Source organism: Xenopus laevis, chromosome 8L (assembly GCF_017654675.1).
Source record: "Xenopus laevis strain J_2021 chromosome 8L, Xenopus_laevis_v10.1, whole genome shotgun sequence".
NCBI classification, from domain to species: Eukaryota; Metazoa; Chordata; class Amphibia; order Anura; family Pipidae; genus Xenopus; species Xenopus laevis.
Window position 1 is genome coordinate 59284778 of NC_054385.1, and position 27970 is coordinate 59312747.

Here is a 27970-nt window from a genome sequence, read left to right on the forward strand (position 1 = left end):
ATATCCTAAAAAGCAGATTTATGTACAATATTTTTCAATGGGGAATATAGGGCAGCTTCATATAGGAACCCTTACTATAGTTCAGTGTAATTTACTCCAGCCATACAAAGAAATGACTTTATCTTCTGTAGTTCTTTGCAAACAACTAAAGTTAGAAGTAAGAAAGCAGGTTTTAAAGGAGCAACAGATGTATTTGATCTATGTAATCAACAATACAAATTATAAAATAACACACAGTGTATGTCTAGTAGAGCAATGCTCCATCTGATTTGTTTTGTAAATAAAAGAACAATTGGCTTCTGAGTCTAGCAAATGTGTGCCCAGGTCAGTAAATGGGCCTGAGCAAGTAATGAATTTTACTTTTTTCTACCTCTGTGCTGTGTATGAGTGCACATCCTACAAGGAACAGTGTAGCAGGATTTCATAGCTTATCAATGACATAGCTTGGAGTTTACAAAAGTGTTATTATACCTATGCGCTTAAAGGCACCTTTTCTTTTCTAGAGATTGGATTTCTCATTCATTGAGCCAGACATAAGGCCATTCGAAGAGAAAGGCAGCCAGCGTTTTATTGCAAAGTGTCAAGATTTGGTCTTCAGTGTCCTTGGAAATGTAAATGAGAAGCCAGATGGACCACTAACAAATGTATGTGATGTGAAAATCTCAACTTCTTCTTAAAAGCCGTCAAAGCCGATATATTTTTTTGCAAATAGTTATGGAAGTGCATTTTACTGTTTTAATGTAAAACTTTCACTTCAGCTGTGCTGTCATAAGAAGAAATTCCCAATATATCCTTCCTGTGCCCTCATGATACATATTTAAATGTGAACCATATATTATTTTTATTTCTAGTCCCTGATACTTCACAGTCTCTGTTAGCACATACACTTCATAGGATTAAAACATCGACACATTTTAGGATCATGTCCCTCAGTAAAAAAAATTGTGATGAGACCAGACAAATTCATAGTCTCTGGAGCATTTATGGAATGTAATATTAAAAGCCATCCATTTTGTGTGCAGTTCAGAAAATAATGCAGATATTTCTTTCATAATCCCAGGTGGAGCCTTTCTTTGTCAATCTGGCATTATTTGATGTGAAAAACAATTGCAAAATCTCTGCTGATTTCCATGTGGACCTGAATCCTCTGGCGGTACGACAGATGTTGCCCAATATTTTAGGTCAGTCAGTTAGAGAAGAAATTTCCAGAAGAGCATCAGTCAGTGAAAACCTCATCCACGGAATTCCTGAATCTCATTTCTTGGACATAAAAGAGGTGAATAATTTTAAATGTATTAAATAGTTCCAAAAGACATTATAGTTTGGGGGTTATGTAATTAACTTGACCTATCGTAAGGGTATGTATGACATATTATTTTCATTTCATTATATATTTTCATTAAACTGTAGATAGCCACTTAGGGGTATTTTATTAAAGTTTGCAAGTATGAAATAAGTTAATTAATTGCATCAGACTTTATCTTTAAACATCTCAAAATTCATGATCTCATGCCTCTGAATATGATGCATTATTCTGTCCGTTAATATTGCATAATTGTGTTAAAATGTGTAATGACCAAGGTTTTACCAAACTTAGTTTCTCAACTCTTTTAGTTGCAATATAGACACTTCAATTAATGTAACAATCAGCCTACTTTCAGTGAATAAGTCTAGGTTTTGTTTCTAACCTAAAAATAACAATAGGTTTAAAAATCCTCATTAGCATTTTCTAAGTAAGAAAAATGTGAATAAACTCAAACACACAAACAAACAATACAAATACAATTTTTATATCGTAACCTGCATTATTTAAAAATTACCTAAAAAACGAAAAAAAGTTGGTGCCAGTTTAAATCTGTTCAAGAACCTGTTTTTCTCTTAGTAAGTACGTGAAGTGGGCAGGGGCAGCATAGGGTCTTTGTAAAGATAAACAAGAGTGTTTATTAGATCATTGAGCTTGAGAGGCTCCAACTTTTTTTATTTAAATAGGCCACAGTGGCAAATCCTTAGGCTGATGCCACACGGAAGTGAGACAGATGACAGATTCAGGCACTTCTGTCTTTATGTTAAAAGGGTTGTTCACCTAAACATTTCATTTTAATATGATGTACACAGTGATATTCTGAGTTTTTTTTTTTATAATTTAATGTTTTTTATTTTAATTATCTAGCTATTTGTTCAGCAGCTCTCCAGTTTGGAAGTTCAGCACATATTTGGTTTATTAGACTCTAAATTACACTAGCAACTGTAAGGCCAAAGGCCTCAGAGGTAGTGAGGACCAAGGGAGGAGGTAGCAAAAGTCCAAGTTCGCGGTACAAATAGGGATGAGACGAGAGAATGGTCAAACAGGCAATAATATCAGTCCAGGCAGAAGAGGTTCGAAGTCGATGAATCAGGCAAGAGGTCGGTACACAAAATAGACAAGAATATCACAAGAAACACACCCAGGAATAATAAAGCTAAAACCTATAATTGGGCACTGATGACTTCCCAGAGTTCCTTCTTATAGGCCCAGGTTTGGCGCCAATTTTGGACGCATCGGCGTCATAACGTGTGCGCGGACGCGCTGACGTCAGCGACCGACGCGCGACGTGTGCGACCGACGCCGGCGCCGATTATTGACGCCGACGCCCATTCCGTCGCCGGCGACCAATCAGAGTGCGGGAAGAGGTGGGCGTCATCCGGCTGCGTCCGCGAGGAACCAGGGAGCCACCATCTTGGACGCCATCTTGGTCACCATTTTGGAATCCTGACTCAGACTCCATTACAGTACCCCCCTCCCTAGGGGGGGCCTCAGGACCACCTTGGTTAGAAGGAAACTGCCGATGAAATTTTTGGACCAGGAGAGGAGCATGGACATCTGCACTTCTTACCCAAGAGCACTCCTCAGGGCCGAACCCCTTCCATTCAATGAGGTATTGTAGGGTGCCCCTCGAAATTCGGGAGTCCAGGATTCTTTTTACCTCGAATTCTTGATGACCGTCCACCAAGACAGGAGCTGAGGAGGAAGAAGAAGAAGAAGAAGTACCTGCAGGTTTGAGCAAGGAGACATGGAAGGCGTTTGGAATCCGCATTTCTGAGGGAAGTTGTAAACGGACAGCCACCAGATTGATGATCTCAGAGATGGAGAAAGGACCAATAAACTTGGGACCAAGTTTCGGAGAGGGGATTTTGAGACGAATGTTCCAGGTGGATAGCCAAACCTTGTCACCAGGTGCATACAGAGGGGAATGAATTCTTCTTTGATCCGCGAATCTTTTCTGGACCAAGGAACTTTTCTCCAGATTGACAACCGTGGCGTGCCGACATGTGGGCAGCTTGGTCATTGGCGGCAGGGACATTGGTGAGTAATAAGTCCTGAGGAAAAGCCAAAGGGTTAGGACCATACATACAGAAGAAAGGGGATTTTTCAGAAGACACGTGTAAGGCATTGTTATGTGCGAATTCAGCCCATGGAAGCAGATCCGCCCAGTCGTCTTGGCACAAAGATACATGGCATCGAAGAAACTGTTCAAGGGCCTGGTTAACCCTCTCTGCTGCTCCATTAGATTGTGGGTGGTATGAAGAAGAAAATTGAAGAGAAACACCCAGGGCTTTACACAGGGACCTCCAAAACTTGGAAACAAATTGCGAACCACGGTCAGAGACAATTTCGGCAGGGAAACCATGGAGGCGGAAAATGTGTTTAATAAATAATGAAGAAAGTTCAGGAGCCGAGGGGAGTTTTCGAAGAGGAGTGAAATGTGCGACTTTACTGAATCTGTCAATTACTACCCAAATAACAGTGTAACCAGAGGAGTTAGGGAGATCCACGATGAAGTCCATAGATAGGTGAGTCCATGGACGACAAGGAATGGGTAGTGGTAAGAGTAACCCCTTGGGAGGGGAACGTCCAGACTTGGATATGGCACATACAGAGCAAGAAGAAACAAAGTCTTTGACATCCTTTCTTAGGGAAGGCCACCATACAAGGCGAGACAGAAGTTCAGTGGTTTTTCTAATCCCAGGATGCCCGGCCTGCTTGGAGCTGTGGGACTGAACCAGAAGGGAATGACGGAGTTCAGGAGGGACGAAGGCAACACCAGGAGGGGTTCCTACAGGAGCAGAAGATTGAACTGACAATAACTGGGAGGCCAAAGATGGAAATAGAGCAGCGATGATCTTTGTGGGAGGTACAATGGATTCTGGTTCAACGGAAGAGAGATCTTCAGGAAGAAAACTTCTGGAAAGAGCGTCTGCCTTCTTGCTTCTAGCACCAGGCCGAAAAGTTAGAATGAAATTAAAACGAGAGAAGAATAGTGCCCACCTGGCCTGACGAGGGTTGAGGCGTTTGAGTGACTGGATATATTCAAGATTTTTATGGTCAGTATAGATGGTCACAGGGACAGAAGAGCCTTCCAACAAATGTCTCCATTCTTCTAAGGCAAGTTTTACGGCCAGCAATTCATGATTTCCAACATCATAATTTTGTTCAGAAGAGGAAAATTTCTTAGAGAAGAAAGCGCAAGGATGTAGTTTTCCATCAGTGGACGCTCTTTGGGACAAAATTGCTCCTGCACCGACATCTGAGGCATCAACTTCAATGAAGAATGGCTGGAATGGTTCAGGGTGTCTGAGAATGGGGGCAGAAGAAAAAGAAGTTTTAAGATCCTTGAATGCTTCCAAAGCTGAGGGTGGCCAATGCTGAGGCTTACCCCCTTTTCGGATAAGCGAGAGAATGGGAGCAATTTTGGAAGAAAACCCCTTGATAAATTGTCTGTAATAATTAGCAAAGCCAATAAATCTTTGGATAGCTTTGGTACTGGTGGGGAGAGGCCAGTCCTGGATAGCAGAGATCTTGGCAGGATCCATTCTGAAACCCTGTTGAGAAATTATGTAACCAAGGAAAGAGATGGACGATACTTCAAAGGAACACTTCTCCAACTTGGCAAATAGGTTATTTCTCCGCAAACGGGAAAGGACCTCTTGGACTTGAAGACGATGCTCAGCAAGGTTCCTGGAAAAAATAAGGATATCGTCCAAGTACACCACTACATATTGGCCCAGTAAATCCCTGAAAATGTCATTTACAAATTCTTGGAAGACCGCGGGGGGCGTTACAGAGACCAAATGGCATTACAAGATATTCATAATGCCCGTCACGGGTGTTGAATGCGGTCTTCCATTCATCTCCCTCTCTGACCCGGATTAAATTATAAGCCCCACGAAGATCCAACTTGGTAAAAAGACAAGCCCCTTTGAGTTGGTCGAACAGTTCGGAGATGAGAGGAAGAGGATAACGTTTTTTAATTGTGATTTTATTTAACCCTCTATAATCAATGCAGGGCCGCAAACCTCCATCTTTTTTCTCTACAAAGAAGAAGCCGGCTCCAGCCGGGGAAGAGGAAGGACGAATAAAGCCCCTTTGTAGATTCTCTTGAATGTATTCCTTCATGGCACAGGTTTCAGAAGGAGAAAGCGGATAGGTGCGACCCCTGGGGGGCATGGTTCCAGGAAGAAGTTCGATGGGGCAATCATAGGGACGATGGGGAGGCAGGACTTCGGCAGACTTTTTATTGAAGACATCAGAGAAGGCTTGATAAACCAAGGGCAAAGAAGAATTAGAAGACACAGATGAAACTTTAATGATGGATTTGGTGGGTAAACAATGTTGTTGGCAGAAGGAACTCCATCGGGAGATCTGAGACGAAGCCCAGTCAATTACTGGGTTATGAATATTCAACCAGGGCAAACCAAGTACAATGGGAGTAGAAGGACAATCGATCAAGAGAAAGGACAGTCTTTCAAGGTGCATGGATCCCACAATAACGGAAAGTTCATCGGTGGAGTGGGAAATTGTAGCAGAGGATAATGGACGATCATCGATCGCCAGAGCACGAAGAGGAACAGCCAGAGATCGCAGGGGAATGGAGTGGTTTTCAGCGAAGACTTTATCCATGAAATTCCCAGCTGCACCGGAATCAAGGAAAGCTTCAGAAGAAATCGTCTGGGTTCCAAAACGAATCTGCACAGGAAGGAGGAAGCGTTGAGCAGAATAATGGGGAGAAGGACCAATTCCACCCAGGTAAGTCTCCCCAGTCTTACCTAGGTGTTGGCGTTTCCCGGCTTCACTGGGCACTCGTAGGCGAAGTGGGATTTTCCGTCACAATAGAGGCAAAGTCCAGCAGCCCTTCTCCGAAGCTTTTCCTGTTCGGTCAGACGAGCCCGTCCAATCTGCATCGGTTCTTCCGAAGGCAGGGAAGAAGAAGCAGGAGCCGCAGGATTTGGAGAAGACAAGGTGGAAGCCGGATTGGGAAGGAAGGGTCTTTGGAAACGAGGAGCCAGAGTAGGTTGGAACCTGTGGAATCTCTTGGTTGGGGAGCGCACTTTGTCGAGTTCAGCTTGAAACTCCCTCTGCCGAGTATCTACCTTTATGGCCAGGGCGACTAGATCTTCCCAACGGGATGGAATTTCCCTGGACACCAGATCAGTCTTTATGCGTATCGCCAGACCGTTGTAAAAGGCAGCGTGATACCCGTCATTATTCCACGACGTCTCTGCAACCAGGGTGCGGAATTCAATGGCGTACTCCGAGACCGAGCGAGTTCCCTGTAGAAGATGGAACAGGCGTGCGGAGGAAGCAGTGGCACGACCCGGAGCATCAAAGACCACTCGTAGTTCACGAACGAAAGCTCTGGCATTATCGATAATGGGATCCTCCTTCTCCCATAGAGGTGAAGCCCACTCCAATGCCTTTCCTTGCAGACGGGAGAAAATGAAGCCCACCTTGGCACGTTCAGAAACGAATTGACTGGGTGAGAGTGCAAAGTGGACCTCGCACTGGTTGATAAACCCACGGCAAGCTGCAGGGTCACCACTGTAGAGTGGAGGAGCCGGAATGCGGGGCTCGGAGACGTGAAGTGGGGTCACAGGTACAGGTGCCGGAACAGGATCAGCGGGGGTTAGAGCCGACAACTTGGCAAGTATTGTTTCTAGAGCCTGACCAAAATGAGACTGCTGTACCTCATAGGACTGCATCCGGGAAGCCAGACCACGAAGCGCTCCACCGACATCAGGCGGCGCTGGATTCTCCTCCGAAGGGTCCATGGCCCAATTATAATGTAAGGCCAAAGGCCTCAGAGGTAGTGAGGACCAAGGGAGGAGGTAGCAAAAGTCCAAGTTCGCGGTACATATAGGGTTGAGACGAGAGAATGGTCAAACAGGCAATAATATCAGTCCAGGCAGAAGAGGTTCGAAGTCGATGAATCAGGCAAGAGGTCGGTACACAAAATAGACAAGAATATCACAAGAAACACACCCAGGAATAGCAAGCTAAAACCTATAATTGGGCACTGATGACTTCCCAGAGTTCCTTCTTATAGGCCCAGGTTTGGCGCCAATTTTGGACACATCGGCGTCATAACGTGTGCGCGGACGCGCTGACGTCAGCGACCGACGCGCGACGTGTGCGACCGGCGCCGATTATTGACGCCGACGCCCATTCCGTCACCGGCGACCAATCAGAGTGCGGGAAGAGGTGGGCGTCATCCGGCTGCGTCCGCGAGGAACCAGGGAGCCACCATCTTGGACGCCATCTTGGTCACCATTTTGGAATCCTGACTCCATTACAGCAACAAGGCAGCGGTGTGAATAAGAGGATAGGAGAGGATCTGAATAGAAGATTAGTAATAAAAAGTAACAATAAAATTGTAGCCTCACAGGGCAATGGTTTTTGGCTGTTGGGTCAGTTACCCCTTTTGAAAGCTGGAAAAAGTCAGAAGATGAAAGCAAATAACTTAAAAACTGTACAAAATAAAAACTGAAGATGAATGAAAAAGTTGCTTAGAATGGGCCGTTCTATAACATACCAAAACTCAAAGGTGAATTACCCCTTTAAATATGCTCATCTAAATAGCAGAGATTTGCTTATTTCCATGTTAGTATTTTGTTTTGATTAGTAGTTTTAGTAGGTGGCTTAGTGCACAATATGAATCAGCTCTAGAATGTTTCACACTTTTAGTTACTTCATCTGCATCATGAAATTTGTATTTGTTTGCAGGGGATCTTTTCAGTAACAAACCCACACCCTGAAATTTTCCTTGTAGCGCGGGTGGAAAAAGTACTACAGGGCAATATTACGCACTGCGCTGAACCGTATATGAAAAACTCTGATCCTGCAAAGGTATTTTATGCTCTACACTATATATTTGTATGGTTGGGAAGGCAGATATCTAAATCATCTTTCACATAGCTAGTGACATGTTTGATTTCCCTGTGTCTGTATGACAGCTCTGTCTGGCAAAGGATGCTGGGAGTTTTCATCAAGAGAATCACAGATTAGCTGAATTCTAATTAAATGACACATTAACAAATGCATTCCAAGCTAACATTACAGTTTTAATAATTATTTTAAAATAGTGTATTTGCAGTTTATGTATTATTTAACTGATCTGCTTCTGTTGCATAATTTGTGGAGAAGGGTGCAATTATTAATCTGTTAATTTAATTTTTTAGACTGCCCAAAAGGTTCTCAAGAATGCTAAACTGGCATGCAGTAGACTGGCTCAGTACAGGATGCCATTTGCCTGGGCTGCAAGGTAGTTTTCTAAACAGTATTTTAACTGATTAGTGATATACGTAATAATGAAAATGCTAAGTTTTATTTTTATAAGTGATTGCATTGCAACGATAACAGCTGTGTTCCCATGTCAAGCTTCTTGGTGTACAGGTATGTGGCCTACTATCCACAACAAAATGGCAATTCTCTTTAATTCACTTATGGTATGACTGAATAATACATTTCTTTGTAGTGTTTATTTCTAATTTACCTTAAAGGAACAGTTCAGTGTAAAAATAAAAACTGGCTAAATAAAAAATGTCTCTAATATAGTTAGTTCGCCAAAAATGTAATCTGCAAAGGCTGTGAGTACCGTATATACTCGAGTATAAGCCGAGTTTTTCAGCTCCCAAAATATGCTGAAAAACTCTACCTCGGCTTATACTCGGGTCAAGCGCAAAAACGGTCGCCAGTGTCTAAGAATAGTCGCCAGCGTCCAAGAATAGTCTCCAAGAATATTCGCCGGCGTCCAAGAATGGTCGCCGGCATCCAAAAACGAGACGCCGGCACCTCCAATGGGAGCAGAAACCCTCAATTTGACTTCCCCACCATTCCCCAAGACATGAGAGAATACTTGGATAGCGACATTACTGAAGATGAAATTAAGGATGCCATCATGGCAATGCCTACAGGCCGCACCCCAGGACCAGATGGTCTCCCCTCTGAGTGGTATAAGGCCCACTCAAATATACTGGTGTCCAAACTCAAACCTATCTTTAACAAAGTCTCTGAAACTTTTTTACTACCGGACTCCTTTTTCCTCGCTCACGTTACGCTTATACACAAAGAGGGTAAGGCTCCTCAAAACTGTGATTCCTACCGCCCTATTTCCCTCCTAAATTGTGATGCAAAAATATTTGCTAAGATACTGGCCAACAGACTCAGAAAGGTAGTAAGGGGAGTCGTTCACCCAGATCAAACGGGCTTTATGCCCAAAAATGCCACCGACATAAACATAAGAAGACTGTTTAATAACTTAGAAGCAGACCATGAAAACAAAGGCAATAGAATAATAGTCTCTTTGGACACTGCTAAAGCCTTTGATACGGTTTCTTGGCCCTATCTCTGGGAGGTTCTCAAATTGTTCGATTTTGGTTCTCGTTTTGTGACCTGGGTGAAGGCTTTATACAGACATCCTACAGCTAAAATATTAGTGAATGGAGCGCTCTCAGAACCAATTATGCTACAACGGGGTACCAGACAGGGGTGCCCCCTCTCACCTCTGCTTTTCTCTCTAGCCATTGAACCACTTGCAATTCAAATTAGGGACTCCCCTGGCATAATAGGCTTACAGATTGGTAAATTGACGGAAAAAGTGTCGCTTTATGCGGATGACATGTTACTGTATCTGGCTAATTCTGGAGAGGCTTTAGACTCAGCACTGGCCCTTGTAGAAGAGTTTGGCACTTACTCTGGGTTAAAAATAAACCATAATAAGTCCATTGTTTTCCCCCTAGACCCGCTCCCTAATGACCAGTCACTACATATTGGAAATCTCAAAGTGGTCCACTCCTTCAAATACTTAGGGATCATGGTCACTAGAAGTTGTAAAGATTACGAGACTTTCAACCTTGCCCCGATAACTAGGGCCTTGTCTTCTAAGGTCGATATCTGGGCGCAACTTCCACTCACTCTACCAGGTAGAATAAAGATGGTGTTCCTCCCCAAATTCCTGTATGCTCTCCACAATTCCCCTATAACCCCGAGAGCCCAATGGTTTAATCACATTGATAGAATTATCAGACGTTTTTTATGGGCAGGTGAACGTCCACGTCTCAATTTCAAAATTCTTCAAGCCCCAATTACTCGGGGCGGTATGGCCCTCCCAAACTTGAAAAGATATTTCTTAGCTGGTCAATTGACCTATGCCCATTGGTGGTTATCCCCTCACCTAGATAACACCTCTATTATTCTTGAAGCAAATATAATGGGTTCCCTAGAGGCTTTAGCCAACCTCCTATACCGGGGGTACTATTGTCTTACAAACCTACACCACTCCTATGTTAACTGTGATCTCCTCCTTCCAAAAGGCTCTCAAACAGGCACAAGGCCGGGCTTCGGTGTGGTCCAAGTGGGAGCCGCTGTGGGGCAACAGCTCCTTTTCACATTTTTCTTCCCTTCCAGACATCGCCCTGTGGGCTTCCCAGGGCATCAAACTCCTCAGTGATATTGTGTTGAATGGAGAGATAAAGCAGTTTCAAGTCCTCAAAGATGGTTATCATCTCTCTCAAACCATGTTTTTTAGGTACCTTCAGCTCTCCCATGCTTTTCGAACACAATTTCCTGACAGGCCAATAGAAATAATTGAGACCACTCTTGAGAAATACCTTAGAAGAGTTGACCTAGTCAAACCCCTATCCCAGTTCTATACTATACTGGGTCAGTCCTCACCGGACCCACTTGCTAAAACATTGGGGAAATGGAAAAGGGACATACCGAATGTCTCGGAGGATTTATGGGTGGAAGCCCTTAAACAGGTACCAGACCTGACAATTTCTGTCAAGGACAGATATATCCAATTGAAATTTTTGAATAGGGTTTATCTCACTCCGTACAGACTCTCCAAAATTTTCCCACAGTTGTCGGACCTATGTGTTAAATGTGAAAGGGATGTTGGTTCATATATGCATGTATTTTGGGACTGCCCTCTAATTCAGTCATTTTGGAGAGATGTAATATATTATGTTGCCGAAGTTCTTGATTTACCGAAAATAATGTCACCTTTAATATGTCTCCTTGGAGTTGAAGAAGAGATGGAGATGACTAACCACACCAGACTATGCTATCTTCAACTCCTTTATTATGCAAAAAAAGCCATTCTCCTCAACTGGAAAGCAACAGCCCCCCCGACTCTAACTTTCTGGCGAAATCTGATCAATAATTCCCTGTCACACCAAAAATTGACTTATTTTGCCAGAGGCTGTCCCCAGAAATTCACTGCAGTCTGGGGCACCTGGATTTCTTTCCATGAACAGTAATTAAACTCTGCCGAACATTGTTATATTATTGATCTGGTACAATGCTTGACTGATTCTCTTCCTCTCCCGGCTCCACTTCTCTCTTCTTTTTCTTACTTCTCTTTCAATTGTTGTCCTTGTATTCTATAAAAATTGAAAAATAAAAACTTTTAAAAAAAAGAAACCCTCAATTTTTTGATTGAAACTTACCAGAAGCTGCTGCATTTCTCACCCTAGGCTTATACTCGAGTCAATAAGCTTTCCCAGCTTTTGGAGGTAAAATGAGGTACCTCGGCTTATACTCGGGACGGCTTATACTCGAGTATATATGGTAAGTGGACGTCTAACATAATAGCCAGAACACTACTTCCTGCTTTTCAGCTCTCAAACTCTGAGTTAGTCAATGACTTGAAGGGAGGCCACATGGGACATAACTGTTCAGTGAGTTTGCAATTGATCCTCAGCATTCAGCTCAGATTCAAAAGCAACAGATATGACCCATGTGCCCTGCCCTTAAGTCACTGATTGGTTACTGCCTGGTAACCAATCAGTGGAAACCAAGAGAGCTGAAAAGCAGGAAGTAGTGTTCTGGCTATTATGTTAGACATCCAGTCACTCCAGCCTTTATACATTACATTTTTGGCTAACTAACTATTAGAAACATTTTTTTATTTTGCACAGCCTATCCATTTACACAGTTTTTATTTTTATACTGAACAATTCCTTTAAACTGAAAACTGAGAATTGACCTCAAAGTTGAGTATTTGTTCACTTGCTCTCTGCCTATTTCTCTTTTCTTGCCTCTACACCTAGCACTGACAGTACTAGATAAATTCAAAATGCTGGGGTCAGGGCATAATAAGGCAGATAGCTGGGTTTTCAATCAGTGTAAACATGTTGATGCATCACTCATTGCAGTAAACTAAAATATTTTTTTTTTGTCTTTCAGGCAAGTATTCAAAGATACACAGGGCACACTCGACACTGAAGCAAAATTCTCTCCTTTATACAAACAAGATAGCAGCAAACTCTCAACAGATGACCTCTTAAAGCTACTGACAGAGTACAGAAAGTATGTTTTTTTTGACCAATGTATTATCGTTTATGCTGCTTATATTCTTCTAATAGAATGATAACTATCATACTTTATATAAAGGGTACTGAGGCACTAGTTGGCTTCATGTGGCCAAGAAAATGTTATACGCGTGTTCTTGTTTGGCCTATCTTTTTCTAAATAAAGCAATTCCTGATTCACAGAATAAGAGACTACAGAGATCATCTATAGAGAGTGTGCCCGGCCTGGCAAATCACCAGGGAGTCTCCCAATGGATCTTTGTGGCGACTAGCCTAATTACATTTCCATCGCAATCACTAATTTTTACCACAGAACTTTACAACAGCAACTTTATTTAGCTCTTATAAGTAATAATAAGTATTATGTAATAAAAGGCACTAAGTTTGCAACAACCCATAGCAACCAATTAGCAGGTAAAATTTACTGGTTACCTCATGTTTAAAGGAGAAGGAAATGCTTTGTGCACTTGGGGTGCCAAATGTTAGGCACCCCCAAGTGAATGTAATTACTTACCTGAGACCCCGGGCCAGTGCTAATATCAGCAGAAAACTGCACCGGCCCGGGGTTATACTAGTGAGCAACACGGAGCGATCCTCTTCCGGCTTCTTCTTTCTTCAAATTTCCAGAGGCAAACACATATCTGACATTTTAGTTAAAGTTCAGCTTTTCGTTCTACTGCACATGCGCAGACGTGCGAAGAAAGAGGAAGACGGTAGAAAAACTATCCGTGGTGCTCACTGGTATAACCCCCGCCGGTTTCAGGTAAGTCAATACTTGGGAGTACCTAACATTTGGCACCCCGAAGTGCATGAAGATGTTCCTTCTTTTTTAAAAGCAGGTGGTTGCTATAGGTTAATGTTACTGGGCAAACTTAGTTTCTTTTTTTACACATGGGAGAATGATTGGAATTGATTCTCTGTTGGTCCCTAGAGGGTCGAGCCCAACATTGTATCCACAGGGTCTCTCACAAGTTAATGTGTTAACATCTCTGTTTTGACACTATAGTAGCAATTTAGAAAGCGCCCTACATTGTGAATATTGTTGAATATACTTTCATCACTAAATGCCCTGTGATAGTGTCCAAGAAATTAGAGACAGCGCTGTCAGACTCATAATAAATTACTTTGGTACTTTTCCCTGGTAGTGTATACATCCAGGAGCTTCAGCTTGCCTTCACCCAGTTGTTTCTGATGCTGAACTATTACTTTCACATACAGTACATTGACAGGTATCTTGAAAGTACCTGAAAGGATTCAGAAGATGGTAGATCACAAAGTTGAGGTCTTTAGGTTAGATATTTCTGCAGACATCTGTTTGCATGTTAAAGGAGAAGGAAAGGTTAAAACTAAGTAAGCCTTATCAGAAAGGTCCATCTAAATATACAAGTAAACCCCCAAAGTAATGCTGCTCTGAGTCCCCTGTCAAAAGAAACACTGCATTTCTTTCCTTCTATTGTGTACACATGGGCTTCTGTATCAGACTTCCTGCCTTCAGCTTAAACCTCATTGCCCTGGGCAAGAGCATGCTCAGTTTGCTCTCTACTGTTTGGGATCTCTACTGTAATCTGATCCCAGAGCAGGGAGAGACTCAGGCAGGAAGTGATGTCACACCATGTTAATACTGCAGCTCCTATCCTAAACAAACAGAGAGTTTCTAGAGCGTTTTACTCAGGTATGGTAAAACATTCTACAGAATAAATATAGCATTCTAGATTGCACTATTGCAGCTAATCTATTGGCAATAAAATGCCTCTGTAGCTTTCCTTCTCCTTTAATGGTACCTGACTTCAAATTTGGAAAAAATTTGAATCTAGAAGGAAAATCAGTATCTAGATTTGTTTTCTTAAGATATTTATTTTCTTCTCACAGACCTGAAAAAACAAAGCTTCAAGTTATTCCTGGACAGCTTAATGTTTCAGTAGATTGCATTCCCATTGACTTCTCAAGTAAGAAACAACATCAGAAAATGTATAAATTAATTAATTAAATTGTATAAGCAGAAGTGTCCTGCTGTTTTATTGTTTTTAAATAACAATGCTGTAAGTATTTTATAAGTAAGAGAAATACACAGATTGCTATTGTGGTAGGGAACTGACTGTAGAATTGGGTTGGCACCAAAGTGGATTACAAAAAAAGATATCAGCTGCTATATACAGGTATGGTATCTGTTATACTAAACCACATTATCCAGAGAGCTAAAAATTATGAGAAGCCCTTCTCTTTATTTTGTTTTTTTAAATCAAATAATTCAAAACTTTCAATTTTCTCTAATAATAAAAATAGTATTTTGTACTTGATCCCAACCAAGATATAATTAGTCCTTATTGAAGGCAAAACAATCTTATTGGGTTTATTTACTGTTTAATTGATATTTTAGTAGACTCGGGGGCCTATTTATTAAACCTTGATTTTTTCTGGTTGAGTTTTTAAAGGGGAAAACTCAAATTTTTAGAGTTGTATTATGCCCCAAAGCTGCTAAAAATCCGAATCCGAATATACTAAACCTGTTGAGTTCACATAGACGTCAATGATAAATGTCCCTGAAGATGTTTCTTGACATTGTGATCTGCACTGGTTTTTTGATTGATTTTGTCAAGACTTTTTTTAATAAATGAGTTAAATTTGAGGATGGGAGTTAGGTCGACTTTTGTTTTAATAAAAAAATTAGATAAATTTTGGTTTTAGTAAATACCCCCCCTGAAAGCATGGAGATCCAAATACTTAAAGGTTCCTTATCCAAAACATTCTCGATAACAGGTTCCATACTTGTATTCATATACAATAAGTTCTATTGTAGCCTTCCCAAACAAAAATGTAACCTAAAAGTTTGAACCTTGCCTGGGTTGCACATTATTCTTGACCCAAAAAATCTTGAAAGTGTTTCTGTTGCTAGCCAACCTTTGGTCAAAGTTAATAAATGAACTGGGCCTAACGGCAGCTATGAAACAAGTCAGACATTCTATTTAAGGACAACTTGCATTAATATATGTCCAGTTGTCCCACAGCACTGTTGGACTAATGTTTGTGAAGCTTACAATTAGGAATGCACTGCTATATTAATAGCACTGATACAGAACATTTTTGTCACTGTTTGGGCTTGTTGTAGAATGCATTTTCTCTATTAAGTAGAGGTAAGGGATCTCTTATCTGGAAACCCATTATACAGAAAGATCTACATTATGGGAAGTTCAGCTTCCATACCTTGAATCTGAAGGTAACTAAGCTGCATGCAATCCTACTGGGTTTATTCATATGCTTAAGGTATGGTGTGATCTAAAGATGAAATTCCTGGTATTATTCAAATGTGGATATGCTACTATGTATACACAAAAGAAAATTTCCCAATAAATTTAGCTCACTGTTGTTTCTTGTAAAATTAATGAAGCATTGACATTACCTGGTACTTGTAGCTAGGGCACATTTCCCATTCAGTTTGCTTATTGCCTGTATTGTAAACCACTTGTCCACACTATGCTTGACAAAGGGGCGTGACCCGAAACGTTGCACTACTGCATAATAAAATTGCAAGGGCTTGCCCTGCTACTACAATTCCTGTGTGCCGGTGAAATTCATCTTACCCTTGTTGTGAGGCTGCCGATTCCTCTATCACTGGGCACCAGGATAAGAACCTTTGGGAGTGTGTGGTGTGCGGCTTCTCCATATTCTATTGGACTGTATTGTAAACCCTCAAATATCAGCTACAATTCAGTTATCATTTTTGTTAACAAATAATGGTTATTATGATTTAATATCAAAGCAAAATAATTATTCATAAAACTGTATTGAGTGGCGTTTATCTCATTTCCCATAATTGTTTAACTGTTAAAGGATCATGGGAGCTGTATTTTGAAAACTGCTGGAATGTCACTGTTTGGCCTTCACAGATACAGCATATTGGAATCTTTTCTGGATTTCTGGTTCACGTTATCACAGAAATTTTAACAAAAACACTATAGTAATATTTCTCATCTTGCAGACATCCCCCCCTCACCAGCCTGAGCTATTTTTTTCACTGACCTATACTAAAGTTCACCAAGTTCCCATGTAAAGTTGTATCTCATCATTAGAGGAAAAAAACATAACATCAGTAATTGCAGGCTTTGCTAAATATATTTTCAATCATATTTACATTAGGGCACTAACTCAAAGTTTTAATAACACGATCAGAGCTCTAATATGCCCTATGTCAATGCTGTGATGTCCGCAAGAAAGTTAACACTTGGATCAGGTTAATGAACTGTGAGTGGTGTTTAAAAGAATGGAGTACAAGTACAACTTTGAGGCATGTTTTACATCATTATATTGTATGCATTAGTATTGAGAAGTGTATTTAAAAATCTAATTTAACCATGCTCATTGTTTTAATAATTTTGAAATGGTACTGATTCTAAATAGTAGTGGTCAGGCGTTCTCATACCATTTTATCAAGAATATAACGTGTTTTCTTTTTCAGACTGTGCCACGTCTTCCTATATTCCCGTAAGGCCATACAACACAGAGAGCCCAGGGATTGCTGTTGAGGTAGAAGAGTTTGTGCCAGAGATGACAAAATACTGCTATCCATTCACGAGCTACAAAAACCACTTTTACGTCTATCCTCTGCATCTTAAGTATGATAACCAGAAAACATTTGCCAAGGTGAACAGAGACATTTGGTCATAGCATAAGCATACCCTAAATTGAATCATTATCTTATTATAATTTGTATTGGCTGGTGGCTGTTTTACAGGCCAGGAACATTGCAGTCTTGATTGAGTTCAGAGATTCCGATGAGCCTGACTGCCAAGCTCTGAAGGTTTGTACATCCATTATCTTTTCCTCTAGTTCATAAATATTGAATGAGAGTTAGCAATGACTGATATTATAGCAGCAGGCTTTTCCCAAGTGCACTCATTTATCCATGCACACTTGCAAATGTTTGTAATACCCTGGGCATTAGCCACATGGAAGCATTTGTGAATGCAAACACTATAGTTAATACTAATAAAATGCTTAAAGGAGAATTCAACCCCCCACTGAGCGCCATATTAGCGCATGCACAGTTGGAGCAGTTTTCCACTTAGCAGGGGGAGAAGAAACTTGGGTTAACTGGTTCAGGTCGCAAGAGTCCATGAATGCTTAAAACATAGCTGTTTACTTACTTTATATCTGTCTATATCAAACTCTATGCCTATAGAATGTGAATATCCTGTTAATATGTAAAAGTAATGAATATGTACCTGTGAGTTACATGCTTGTACAACGGTTTGTAATAAACTTTCTTGAGCAAAAAAAAAAAAAAACAATTAGCAGGGGGGCCAGTGGGGACTTATCACAGTGGGGGCTGAATTCTCCTTTAACACCTTTTTAGCACACCAGGTAGTCACACTGTTAGTAACAAGGTCATAAAAATCATTATGGGTTCTAACACAAACCAGAAAAATTACATTTAGTCTGAGACTTTTCCTAAGAAAAACAGTGCAAGAAATTGCTGAGCACTGTGACGGAACAATTACGATTGCAGTCGGTGAGAATTGCAGCAATCGTGCAACAACTTTTGACCTAAAATCAGTACACCAACAAGTGCTGGAGAGGATGTGATACCCCAGGCACGTTATAACACGTGGTGGGAATACCCTCATGTGTCTGAATTTTGGAAGTCCATATTGACATTCCTACGAACTGATTTAGAATGGACAATTCCATTTGAACCACAAATAGCACTACTAAATGCACTTCCAACTAGTGTAAAGTCTCCACAATGGAAATTCTTGTTCCAAATATTTACGGCAGCAGTCACAATCATATCCAGGAAATGGAAACTAAAAACAAACTACTCTCTACAGGAGTTACTCATATTAGTTTCCACCCATGAAGAAATGGCAGCCACTAGAGAAAATAAGAGAGCAGCTCATGATATCATCTGGGTGCCATGGCAACAATATATAGCCAAAATCAGAAACACGCAGCAACCGCTAACCCAAATTTCTACCTCGCCCTCATCCTCGTCTGGTGCAGCAAGCATAACACAGTAAACAGGCAATAACCATAAGACCATACAAATTAACAGTCACACCTTAGAGAGCACAAGTTTCTATATAACATTATTCAAACTAAAAGTGATGTAAAAAATACTCAGCCAGATTGTGTATTATCAACTCTACATAAATGCTTTATGATGTACTGTTTCTTGATACATGTGAAAAAATCAATAAAGCAATTTTGGTTAAAAAAAAAAGGAAAATAATATATCAACAGCAATATTTTGTATATTTTATTAAATTTAATAGCCCATCATTTGTCATTATGGAGATTGAAACCCTTCTAAATTAACACCAGAAATCTATTTATTTTGTTACAGTGCATTTATGGGAAGCCCGGTGGACCTGTGTTCAGCAGAAATGCCTATGCTGTTGTCTTGCACCATAATCAGAGCCCAGAGTTCTATGATGAGGTAAGCGCAGCCATGCCCTATTTGAAATTGCCCCAAATATACTCAAGTGCTCCAAAATCCAATTGTATGCACAATGAAAGGCAGACGCCATTCATGCCACTGATTGCAGACATGGGTTGCATTTTCTCTGATAACTTATCTTCTGCCAGTTGAGAAATAAGTTTAAGGGGAATATATACCCTAAAACCAGATTCCTATTTCAGATAAAACTGGAACTACCTCTACACCTTCACCAAAAGCACCATTTATTATTCACCTTCTACCATGTCAGCTGTGATATCAACTCCAAGGGAAGTAGCAAGAAGAATGAGAATCCTGAAACACCAGGTATGCTGCTAGCCATTAGAACTAACAAAAAGCTTTTTTTTTTACTGAGTCACATTGAACTAGCAATATAATATAGCAATATAAGAGAAGAGATATTCCAGGGAGTCAATTAATATAAAGGTGCTAGAAAAAAGGTGATTACATGCAATTTACATTGCCAGTGTACTGGACACAGTTTGCACTGTTCCTGAAGTTCACATTTACTTGGTTAAATATAAGGATTCTTGTGTATACCTTCAAAACAATATAGGGGTGTTAAATAACATGCCCAGCAAGGTGCAGTGACCACTGATATCAGTGGTACAGGAGTTGTTGCTGCAAACACATAAGCTAAAATGTAACAGAGCGATGAGTCGCAAACCCATGAATAGTTCAGATAGACAGTAGTTTAACCTTTATCAAATAAATTCACATGGTTTTATTACAGCAGCAGTTTTAGTGGTGGAAAATGGGTACCAATATTTCATTTTTTATCTGTCATTGAATGTTGCCTGATAGTAGTAAACTGCACTCATTTATTTGCCCTTTCCCTAGTTGGCTACAGCTGGGTTCCTTTGTTGAAGGATGGCCGCATTATAACTTCTGAGCAACAGTTACCTGTTTCAGCCAACCTTCCTGCTGGTTATCTGAGCTGCAGTAATCCTGATGCAAAAAAGGTATCTTTTCTGTCAGCTATTTTCATAATTTTGTGTAATTTTATATCAAGTGCCAATTGGTTAACCAGTGCTTATGTAAATATAAATACACACACACACACATATATATATATATTATCTTTTTGATGTGATTATCATGACCTTTTGCCCAGCACACAGGCTTCATAGCATTTTTTGTTGTGCACCAGATTTGCATTTTTTGTATATATATATATATATATATATATATATATATATATATATATATATATATATATATATATATATATATATAGTGAATAAAGTACCCCCTCTTGTAAAATATAAGGATATTATAAGTTACCGAGGAGTTTCATGACCATATAAAAACACGAGGCCGAAGGCCGAGTGTTTTTATACAGGTCATGGAACTCCGAGGGGTGGTTTACCTTTACTTAACTTTTAGTATGTTATAGAATGTTTAATTCTTATTTTGACCATAGAAACCAGATTGCTGAAATTGCAAACTAGAGAACTGCTGAATAAAATGCTAAATAACTCAAACCACTAAAATGAATATCACTCTCTACATCATACTAAAAGTTAATTTAATCATATGATGTTGTAATTGTTTTGTATTTGTTCCTTTTGAAACCAGGTTGGCAGTGATATTAAATGGGTCGATGGGGCAAAGCCACTCTTTAAAATCAGAGGCCACTTAAAGTCAACTGTTTATACTCAGGTAAATATAGCACTTGTACCATTTTTAAATAACATAAAACTTGTTGTATTAAGAGAAACATGGATACTCATACTCTAGGAGGCTGATTTTCAAGTTTAAAGAGAACTAAAGCTTAACTAAAGAAGTAGGCTAGAAATGTTGTACATTGTGTTTTGGGCTTCTGTACCAGCCCATGGCAACCACAGCCCTTTAGCAGGGAAGATCTGTGTCTCCAAAAATGCCCCAGTAGCTCCCCATCTTCTTTTCTGCTGATTCACTGCACATGCTCTGTGCTGCTGTCACTTACTGAGCTTAGGGACCGACTCAAAATATACAGTACACACATAAATGTCACAGTATAAGGCTGATTAGTAATTAATACAGACAATTACTACATGACAACACAGAAACCAGTGCAATTAGCATCATAATTTAATAATCAGCCCTGTAGCATCATTTTATATTACAGACCAACCTCATTTTCTGATTGATAATCTGTGATGACCCCTAAGCTTAGCTTCTCAACAGCTGCTCAGAGCCCACTGAGCATGTGAGTGTCACAAACACTTTCTAAGATGGTGACCCCCTTGTGACAAGTTTGAAGTCCTGGATCATTGCTGCTATTGAGAAGCTGAAACTTAAGGCTGGTGCAATAAATACAGTATATAAAATATGGGATTTTTATTGTTTAGTTATCCTTTAAGACAAACGAAAATGCATTGTTGCATTCCATTTCAGCTTTAATTATTTTAATGGACTTGAAAAAAATAAAGTTTCTTGAAATCTCATTTACTTCTAAAGAAATTTGGCTGCTTTGAGCTGCTGAGGATTTTCATTTGAAATTTTTTTTCTTTAATAAACTGTTAAAACATTTGGTGTGTTTTTTCGCTGAAAAAACATTATCTCAAATCTTGATGATTTTTTTACTTTGCGTCATCATAAAAAAACGGAATATAAATTGGCTTTTAGCAGGACTTTTAGCAGGACAGTGTTTATATTTAAAACTTGGGGTTGATATAAATTGACAACTGCATATTTATTTAAGCTGCACCAATTTGTTTTCTCTTGCATGAGAGAAAACACCACTTTAGCAAATGCATAATGGTTTCATATGTGTTAAGGTACACTTTGTGCACTGAAGTTATCTAAGGTTATCTTTATTTTCATTGCAGGATTTGCACCTGTACAACTTTTTTAGCTACTGCCAGAATGTTCAGTCTGGATCCAAAGATCTTCATGGGGAAATGGTGAAATACTTAAAGGTACAAACCGGTCAAGAAGCAGTTAGTTACTACCCCGCTACAAAGCTGTTTTTTTACTTCAAAGTAAAATAAAAGAATTGTGCAAGAGCAGTCAGAGGAAATCCGGGGATATAGCCATTATTTCTGGTTACGAAATATATTTTAAAATATCTGGTTCTAGTGCAAAAGAACTGGATTATACAGTAAAACTAGATATAATAACAGCTACTTAAAGTAAGTAAAGACATGCGGCAGATTTCTTGTTCGAATTCAAAAAGACCAACCGGAATTAAGTCGAAGTTTTTTTTTGGTCAAATAGGTCCGTTTTTGATTGAATAGGTCTTTATTCGTCCGAATTCGAATCTTACGAATCGAAGGAATAGCGCATTCGATCGAATTTGATTCAAAGTTTTTCCCAAAAAAAAAACTTTGATTTTTCAGTCCACCAATTGACTCTGAATTTTTAAAGAGACAGTACATGATAAATTTCGATATTCAATTTTTTTTTTTCAAATTCTAATCGAATTTGGATTATTTCCTATTTGAAGTACACAAAAAATAGCTATTTTTTTTAATTCAAAAATTCACCTCGACCTTTGATAAATCTGCCCCTTAATAAAGCAGTCAGGTATAGACAGAATAAAAATTTTGGGCAATTGAAATTGACGTCATTCTTGCTGTGTTTGGGGTGCTGTCTCCAAAGCAGAGTGCTATTCTCACATGGTGAAACCAACATCTGTATGCCAATACAAGGACCATGCTTGGTGTAAGCAGCTTTTTGGAACCCCTAAAAAAAAGAAGTACGGTATCTTAAAGTTTGAAAAAATTATTTAGATGGCCAGTGTGTTCTGACAAATGACATGTTGGTGCCACCTTGTGGTATCTATTTATATAACTTATATTTAAATATTTATTTTTTTCCTGCAGTGCTTGCATGCCATGGAGGTTCAAGTGATGATTCAGTTTCTGCCTGTGATTCTCATGCAGCTTTTTCAGGTCCTTACTACGGTTTCCCAGGAGGATGAGGTAGCCTTAAACTGCACTCTGTAAGTATGCACTGCACTAGCTACTTGGTCATGGACCTATTTGTTTCTGATATAAAGTCCCCCCTGTCTTTTCATTTGTTCTTTTGGTTCAGTGATCTTATTTTAGTTTAAAACAGACACACTATATTTACTCATTTTTAAGTATTTCCATAGGATAGAAAAGGTGAAAACAAGTGCTTGAATGTTTTAATGTTAGGGTTGCCACCTTCTCTGGTAAGAAATACCAGCTTTCCTCTTCTTAGTATGAAGCATGATTTTTACTGCTGAGGTGGCAAACCTATTAAAAGTATGTGAGATACTAGATAAAAGATAAAAGTAGTTTAGCTTAGTGTTATTGGGCATGTTGTAACAGTTTTCATAGGCACAGTAGGAGAAAGAGGACCAATCAGCATTCTTCTTTTGACCTTTATGGTTTGTGTGATGACCTGGCTGCCTACTCAAGCCACTCTGATAGGTATGGTTGCAAAAATAATAAAAATTAAAATAAAAAAACTATGACCCCATTGAATGTGTTCTCCATTAAAGTGCAGTGGAATATCAGTGGAGTATCAAACCCTTCTCTCTTGTGACTCCTTATATTTGAAATGCCATTCCTGAATCTCTCAGGAGAGAATCCTCCTTCAATGTTTTTAAAACAAAACTCAAAGACTACCTCTGGGAGCACCTGGATAACACCTGAACTGGCACTTATATAACAGTGTAACAAACTGTAACCCACAGCACTTTAATACTCCTCTGAATTGTATCTGTATGTTATCCTCCTATTTAGACTGTAAGCCCTACTGGGTAGGGTCCTCTAGCCTTTTGTTTCCTTGACACTGAGCACTTAATCTGCATTGTAATTATATTTTATATTTATGTGAATTGTATTCTAATAATGCACTTTTTGTTACTTTTTATTCCAATGACCCCTTTTTTGTTACTACTAATTTATTGTTTTGTTGTACAGTGCTTTGCCCTCAAGGAGCGCTTTACAAATAAAAATATACATACATATATACATACATATAGCTTATTACATTCATGAGAATAATGTCCTAGAACCCAGGTACAACATACAGGTATGGGGAAATATTGATAATGATTATTGGTAATGCAATTAGGTCCAGATTTACTACATTTTATTTCAATCCAGAGGGATTCTCAGCAGCTCAATATGCTTTCTGATTTACTAGCACTTTCCTAACTGCCAGAAGCAAATTGACACATTTAGCTATGCATTTACTGCTTTGATCGATGTGTCAGTTCTTCAGAATGTGTTTAGCAGACTAACAGATGGTTACAGTGCAGAGAAAAGCTTTTTAAATTTAAAGGTATCATTCTAAAGCCACCAACAGATACGGTAATAAATCATTGCCTTAAATATTATTTTCTACTCACCTCTTTAATTGTAACTGTTTTGGTTCTAAAAGGTGACAGATTCTTTCCCTAAGAAAATATATGTGTTGTATTTTTTTCTGCAGGGTTCTCCTTCACATTGTGTCAAAATGCCATGAAGAAGGTTTAGATCATTACCTGCGCTCCTTTTTAAAGGCATGTCTTTTTTACTATGGAAAATATTATGTACAGTTGGGCATATAAGTATTAAGTATTTTCTGTATCATAAATCTACAGATGGGGCATTTTCACTATCACTACCTTCCTCCCTGCTGGGCAGATATTCTGCTTCTTTAAACTAATTGTAAGTTGTGGATAACTACAAATAATAAAAGGAAGGTAACAAGCCATTAAATAGCCAAGAGATGTAATTTCCTAGTAACATTTTTTTAACAATATTTTTATTGCTTTTTATAAACATGTAATACAAAGAGATATCATGTCTACTTGAAATAAGTGTATAACATGTACATTTTTATATTTTGATATTCCATTATTATAAGTACGTTGTCTGCTCAAAAGATGAAACAAAAATAAAACAAACTTTACAATCATAGCACCATCCTACTAACATTTTAATGACTTTGTTTTCCTTTTCTAGTATGTTTTTAGAATAGAGAAGCCAAGTTCCTCGCATTCAAGGCCCATGCATGAAATCCTAGCAACCACAATGATAACAGTACTGAAACAGTCTGCAGATTTTCTGGCAATCAACAAGTTACTGAAGGTAAAAATGTCACTAAACCTGTTTATTTTTAATGCCATTGGAGGAATACATACAGAAATGTAATTGCAAACTGTCATTAAAAAATAAAGTCTGTAAAACAATAAGGGTCATTTACCTCGACCCCATAGTGCTCATTCAAAAGCACTTTATCTAAGGTCTGTCAGCGCCTCAGAAAATCTATATTACAGAAACCTAGATTCACGATTCAGTGATCGGGAGCCAACAACTACATTTTGTACAAACTGTAGTAGTCTGGAGACAACGTTTGTCCAGATTGATTGGTAGCTGCATGAATGAAAGCAAACAAATACAAACACATATTAAACTAGTTCTTATATTTCTGGGGTATTAGCCTTGCTTTGTGGTAAACAATTTGGTCAGAGCCATTACAACCTTGCAACACAGCTACAGATGTATAAAAAGATTGTCTTATTAGTAAACCTTTAAGTGTTAATATAGTATTTTACATGAGTTGTCATTAGTACTTAAAGTTACTAGATGGCACAATAAAGTACAAAATCCAAAGTTCTAGAGCAGGTTCTCCTTAGTGTCACTCACCAGGAGGATTTCCTTAGGTAGTCTTATAAGTGAGACAGCAGAGGTCACTTCCTCTTTGACTGAGATGAAGTTTGCTACCTGAATAGGGTTGCCACCCGACCGGTATTTTAATGTTATTAATAGGGAAGAAAGAAAAAAATATAGGTAGGCTGTTATATTTTTAAGAAAAGGTGCCAACCCTATACGTGAGAGAGGTGCCATGTGAGAAGATTAGCTGTGTCAGGTAGCAATAGGGCAGATCTGTGGTGCTCATTTTAGGATTGAGAGATAGAGGTAGGCCAGCAAGATGAACAGATGAGGCTATTAGGAGGAGTAAGGAATGGGTCTGCACCCACCAGCTGGGGCTCAGTGCATAGTGAGATAGGGCTAGAAAAGTCCTCTTGCCATAAATACAATCCGTATTCTTTGTCAGAAAACTTAAAACCAATGTAGAAGGAAGAGTATCAGGGAAGGTAGACAGCAGGAGAAGACCAAGCAGCCTGGGAAACCTTGTACTGTTTTACTATTTTATTCTTCACTGGGAACTAGAGAAGCTGTGCTAGTGACTGAATATAGTGGTTCATCTGCAAGACCATGTAGACCTCCACCCTAAAGGGTTATTTTGGCCATTACTACTTAATTCACATCACCTTACAATCCTGTTCCATGTTCTAACTTGTGGGATAGAAGAAATACATTCACACCACCCCTGAATGCACAAATTATGTAGTACTGGAGGCTGCAAGGCACACAGAGCCCTGTACTCACTGAGTGCATCCAGACTGCTTTGCACCTGACAGCGCTGCACACTGCAACTAACATTTATATACTATATTCTTTCCATAGCTGGATTTTCATTAAGGCGTGGGGAGGCTAAGCCTCCCTAAACCTGTTTACCTAAAAAATTTAAAGAAAATTCAAATAAAAAAAAAAAAAAAGCTCAATGTGTCTATTTAAGCTTGTCAGGGGAGGGGCAAGGGGTGCTGCTGACTAGTGTCTTTAGAAAAAAAATCCCTATCTGGTGACGTTATAATGATCTTTTGCACTGAAAATCTCAGGAGATTTCAGATGGGATAGTTTAAGAGCTGATCTGTGTGTGCCAAAAGCCGTTAGGGAGTAGGTGAGACTGAGCTTTACCCAGGATGGTTGTTTGTGCTGGAGATCAGGGCCAAGAGACAAAGCATCTGCTAATCCTCTTCCTGCTTGTCTGGTATATTATTTCATACTTGCATTGCACAAAAAATAAATACCATCAATGGTCCGTGATCTATTCTATTGATCTATTCAGGTAGGTTTTAGCTGAAACTGAGAAAAGTGTGAAGGTGTGGTGCAGCCGTTATGTTACCATATCTTACTTTCACACCTCTGTGAATTTCACCCAACATCTATTTGAATAGTTTAATGGAACCATTGTGACTTGTGATTGGTGATTTAAAGGGGTTGTTCAGCTTACAAAACTTTTTTCAGTTGAGTTATTTTCAGATTGTTCAGACTTTTTTTCAATTGCTTTCCATCTTTTACTTTTTACTGTTTTCCCAAAACTTAATTTTAAAGTTTAATGTTTGTGTCTCTAGGGTTTGGCGGTGATCGTGGAGCATTCTGAACTGTTACAATTTGCTACATTTAATTGCTACAATTGGTTAGAACATTTCTTAGCAGTAAATGAGGAATATTAGCAACTATTGTATCAATTCAATGCACTTTCCTCTGGATCAGCTAACAGATCAGTTTGGCTACTTTCACTTACACACAAATGCTGTGTTGATGGTTGAACACAAGTTTTTTTCTCAGCCTCATCTGCTATTATATTGTGTTACTTTGAAACTGCAGTAAAAATAAAGCTACTGTTTTTTGCAAGGGGACCAAAATATATCTGCATTATACTTTCTAAATATAAGATCTCCCATAAGTAAATAGCTCTTAAGTCAGCCCGTGTAAGGGACAAATTTCAGACTGTAGTGCATTTTAGACAAAAATCTTCCCTGTGTGCTCAGGCAGGTGAATTACAATTATAATACAATTATAATGCTTATAATATGGGGCTAAATCAGCTGTTTTCCCCGCCAGTGGAAAATCACAGTTGAAGAAAGCACAGTAGCATAAAGGCTGAGCGTCAATGTCCGATTTGTCGCCATGCGATGAAACAATGCAACGTTTCGTATGTGCAGAATATAATAGACTGAACAGGAAATCCCATGTACAAACTACATGTATCCGACTGTCGGATGAAGATGCAACGTGCAGCATTTACATCGGACAGTCTGATAAATGTAGCTTGTACCTGGGATTTCACATTCAGTTCTATTATATTCTACACATC

General features: G+C 39.3%; 1 protein-coding gene across 2 annotated transcripts in view; it reads left to right on the plus strand.

Annotated features, from left to right (window-relative positions):
• The window catches only part of dock11.L (dedicator of cytokinesis 11 L homeolog), a 145907-nt gene that overhangs the window by 33187 nt on the left and 84750 nt on the right, over positions 1–27970 (plus strand). For both annotated transcript variants that reach the window (XM_041572792.1, XM_018229991.2), the window contains exons 11-26: positions 504–644; positions 1061–1276; positions 8039–8161; positions 8494–8576; positions 12503–12625; positions 14497–14573; positions 17081–17265; positions 17357–17422; positions 18968–19060; positions 19264–19387; positions 19922–20043; positions 20660–20743; positions 21895–21984; positions 22891–23009; positions 24473–24542; positions 24988–25113. In XM_041572792.1, the coding sequence (XP_041428726.1) occupies positions 504–644; positions 1061–1276; positions 8039–8161; positions 8494–8576; positions 12503–12625; positions 14497–14573; positions 17081–17265; positions 17357–17422; positions 18968–19060; positions 19264–19387; positions 19922–20043; positions 20660–20743; positions 21895–21984; positions 22891–23009; positions 24473–24542; positions 24988–25113 (1842 nt within the window). The remainder of the gene's footprint in view (positions 1–503; positions 645–1060; positions 1277–8038; positions 8162–8493; positions 8577–12502; positions 12626–14496; positions 14574–17080; positions 17266–17356; positions 17423–18967; positions 19061–19263; positions 19388–19921; positions 20044–20659; positions 20744–21894; positions 21985–22890; positions 23010–24472; positions 24543–24987; positions 25114–27970) is intronic.